This window comes from Camellia sinensis, chromosome 13 (assembly GCF_055761805.1).
Source record: "Camellia sinensis isolate YWXY chromosome 13, ASM5576180v1, whole genome shotgun sequence".
NCBI classification, from domain to species: domain Eukaryota; kingdom Viridiplantae; phylum Streptophyta; class Magnoliopsida; order Ericales; family Theaceae; genus Camellia; species Camellia sinensis.
In genome coordinates, this window is record NC_138973.1 from 102,437,341 (window position 1) to 102,441,070 (window position 3,730).

A 3,730-nucleotide genomic window follows, 5' to 3' on the forward strand; every position below is an offset into this window, starting at 1 on the left:
ATTCGCGATCCTCTTCGCGTTTCGGACATTTTCCACCGATCACATTCTTGTTTCGGTGCCTCGTTCGGCGTTCTCGCCTTTTCGGGGTTTGTTCCCCTCACTTTCCTCTTCATTTCCGTGCCTCTTCACATTCCGGCCTTCCCGGCCATTTTCGACCCTCTCGGGAGTTGACTTTTCAGTTGACTCTTCGCATTTCGGCTCGGTTTTCCCTTTTCCGGCCATTTTCACACCACTCTCTACATGGCGGACGACATTCCACGTGGCGGGACTCCCCCGGACCACGAGATGGATCCCGGGGTCGAGCTCTTACCACTGAGCGAGCGCCCGTTCGACCCGGCGACCTACCGGCTGGCGATCCACGTTCTGCCCCCAGACGGCCTGCGTCAGTTCCGGAGCTTTGAGAGGTACGCGGCGCCTGAGCTACTACTACGCGAGCCTACCTCCCACCTTTCATTCGGCACTTCCGAGGTAATTTTTCTTTTTTCTGCTTTACTTTCTGCAATGTAGGATACAAAACTGCCATAGTTAGTTGTATTCTTTAATTGCTGAAATCTGATATGCCGTAGACCGTAGTTGACTGTAAACATACATACAACTGATATCTGCTTGAGAGTGACACATGCACACACACTGCACTAGCCCTGAATCACCCAAACACACGGCACACACTGCATTTCACTGCATACACTGGTACGCAGTATTTGTCTGAATCTGTTAGATTTGTACACATGCCACATCTGTTCTGAAACACCCAAACACGCTGACACAGCACACGTATTTCACTGTAAGCACACCGGCACCCGGTATTTGCCTGAATCTGACAAACTTGCATACATGGCAAATCTGTCTTTTCAAAACTGCATTTTGAATGTTGTCCTGCAATTGTTGTTTTCTGTTTGCAGGAGGGTTCCCATACCATTCGCGGGTATGGGAATACTGGTGCGCGGGAGTGGTATGATGAGCTCCCTGATGCGGTCCAGCGCATCGTGGACCGAGCGGGCTTCGACACCTTCTGCCGAGGGCTCTCTAGGCTCTCCACATGCAGACCTCTCCTTGCTGCTTTGGCGGAGAGGTGGTGGGACACCACCGATTCTTTCCATTTTTCTGTTGCGGGGGATATGACGATGACCCCTTATGACTTCTCGATGCTCACAGGCATCGGGGTATGGGGGGGATCCGATCCCTTTCGACACAGACATGGATGAGTGGACCGCCGCTCAGGTCCATTTACTGGGGGAGGCCCCACCACTAGCTCGTCCAGGCTTCGTGCGGTACTCCTGGTTCGAGACACAGTTTCGGGTCCAGCCCGCATTGGAGGAGGTGCAGATGACCCCAGAGGACGAGGAGAGGTATGCTCGCGGCTTCCTCATGTTCCTGTTCGGGACTACTATCTTTGCCGACCGGGCGAACACCGTGCCTCTCTGCCTTCTCAGCGCACTGGTGGACGTCCGAGACATCTTGCACTACGATTGGGGCGGCGCTGCTCTGGCCACCCTTTACGGCTATATGAGCTCGGCTTCGCGCGGCAGCGGCCAGCTACTCGAAGGCTACTGGCGGGCTTGGGAGGTACACTTCTTCTCCGCTTTTCATTTCTGTCCGATATTCTCTGTACTCTGTACACTGCACACACTGTAGTCTGCTTTACACTCACTGTATACTGTACGCACGGCACACACATACATTCTGCTTTACACTGACTGTACACTGTTCACACTGTACACTGTACACAATACACTGCACAACACACGGCTCTGCTATTTCTGCTTCGTTCTGTATATTCTGCTTTATCTGATGGTCATACTGACATCTGTCTTGCAGCTGTGGGTTTACGCCTACTTTCCCAGGCTTGCCCCCGTGCCAGTTGCGGAGCCTCCTCCGGCTGTCCCGTTCTCGAGTCGCTTCGACGGGAGATGCACCCGGCGACCACGAGAGACTTTCGGCTTCTTCCGCCGATATTTCGACACCATCACCCCCACAGAGGTATGCTTTACTTTCAGTTCGTTTAGCTTCGCTTTCCCACTGCATGTTTCAATAACAGTAGATAACAAACTGTCTGTTACTTTCAGATCACATGGCGGCCATGGGCTTCGCTGCCGTCGGCGATGCGGGGTCGGTTCCTTGGTGCTGAGGAGACCTCGCGTTTCCGGATTTTGCTTGAGGGCCCGGTCTGTCGGGCTTGGTACCTGGGGGAGCGTTTTCTACGCCAGACCCGCGGGTTACCTGAGCAGATAGTCCCGGTTCACCCTCCTGCAGAGATGAGGGAGACCGAGGGGCTTACCGCTGAGCAGCTGGATGATTACTCCATCGGCTGGGAGGAGGCCGGCTTCCGAGGCACCGGCGACTATCAGGAGTACGTGCGGACGTACCTGATGCGTCCCTTGAGCGGCCGTCGAGCAGAGGGGGCCAGGCCTGTAGCATCGGCGGCTGGGGCCGGAGCGGGAGCAGGGGCTGGATCTTCGAGGAGGGCCCGGGTCCGTGGCAGGGGCGGAGTGCGGGGAGGACGAGGAGCTGGCTGGCCTGCCCTGCCTGCTGTACTGACTTTCCAGGGGCAGGGTGGGTCGACCTATCAGATTCCCTTCGCCCCTCCACCGGCTGGTCATGAGTTCATTGACATCCCCGACTTACCGCCGGTATGTATCACTGCACTTCGTACAGTTATTCAATTCAGTTTACTTGATATTCCACAGAATACTAATGCATCTGATACCTTTGCAGGCTTCTTCTGAGTACACCCGTCAGTCGTTGGCGATGAATGCCTCGATGATGGGGATTCTCCAGCGGACATTTGACCTCCTAGCCGTCTACAGCATACCGGTATGTCCTCCTGACACTGGCCTCAAACCATTCATACACTGCTTCGCATAATCTGATGCACGGCACAACACCTGATACACTGATCCCACAGTATCTGAACACTGCATACGCTGCATTCTGCACTGATAAACTGCTCACAGCATTCATACACTGTACTCACACACTGCATTCTGCACTGATAAACTGCTCACGGCATTCATACATTGTACTCACACACTGCATTCTGCATTGCTAAACTGCTCACGGTATACTGATGCATTTCCCTTTTCGTGAACTTTTCAGCCTCCTTTCCAGATTCCCATGGCAGGAGGTGCTCCAGCTAGACCTGCTGTCCCTGCTCGGGGGAGAGATGAGGAGGGCAGGATATTTCCCCGTACCAGGGGAGGGCGTACTCACGTCGGGAGTAGCTCGCGAGCTCCAGTCCCGGACGATGACGACGACGAGGAGTCAGAGGCGGAGGGAGGGTCATCGGAGGAGGAGACCGGAGGCGATTCTAGCTCGGGCTCTGACGACGACGCTGATGATGCTCCTGGACCCTCGTCCAGGAAGAGGACCAGGACAGACTGACGGCCCTTCGGAGTGCTTGACACAGATGCAGATTTTTGCTATCTTTTCTTTCTTTCTTTGTACTTTTCTTTTTGGTTGGTAGATAGATTACCTTGTATTGCCGCAGGCAGATTTTGTTTCCAAAACTTATACATTTGAAAAGATAATGAAATGAAACGGACTTTTTATCTGAAAAAGTGTTTACATTGACACATTTCATGCATTGCATCGCATCTCATCATGTTACACCTCAATGTAAATGGAATTGATTGGTTGTCTGAAAATTAAACGCTTGCACTGTAATAATCAGATAACTTAAACAGCCAACAGCAAAATACACCCAAGCAACCTACTGCCTGATTCTGGACAC

General features: G+C 53.1%; 1 protein-coding gene across 1 annotated transcript; it reads left to right on the forward strand.

The window, feature by feature from the left end:
- The first annotated feature begins 2,077 nt into the window (after positions 1-2,077).
- LOC145805933 (uncharacterized) lies at positions 2,078-3,420 on the forward strand. Its single transcript, XM_082901399.1, has 2 exons — positions 2,078-2,814; positions 3,097-3,420. The coding sequence occupies exons 1-2, from the start codon at positions 2,599-2,601 to the stop codon at positions 3,379-3,381; spliced, it is 501 nt and encodes a 166-aa protein (XP_082757525.1). The 5' UTR covers positions 2,078-2,598; the 3' UTR covers positions 3,382-3,420.
- The last annotated feature ends 310 nt before the right edge of the window (positions 3,421-3,730 follow it).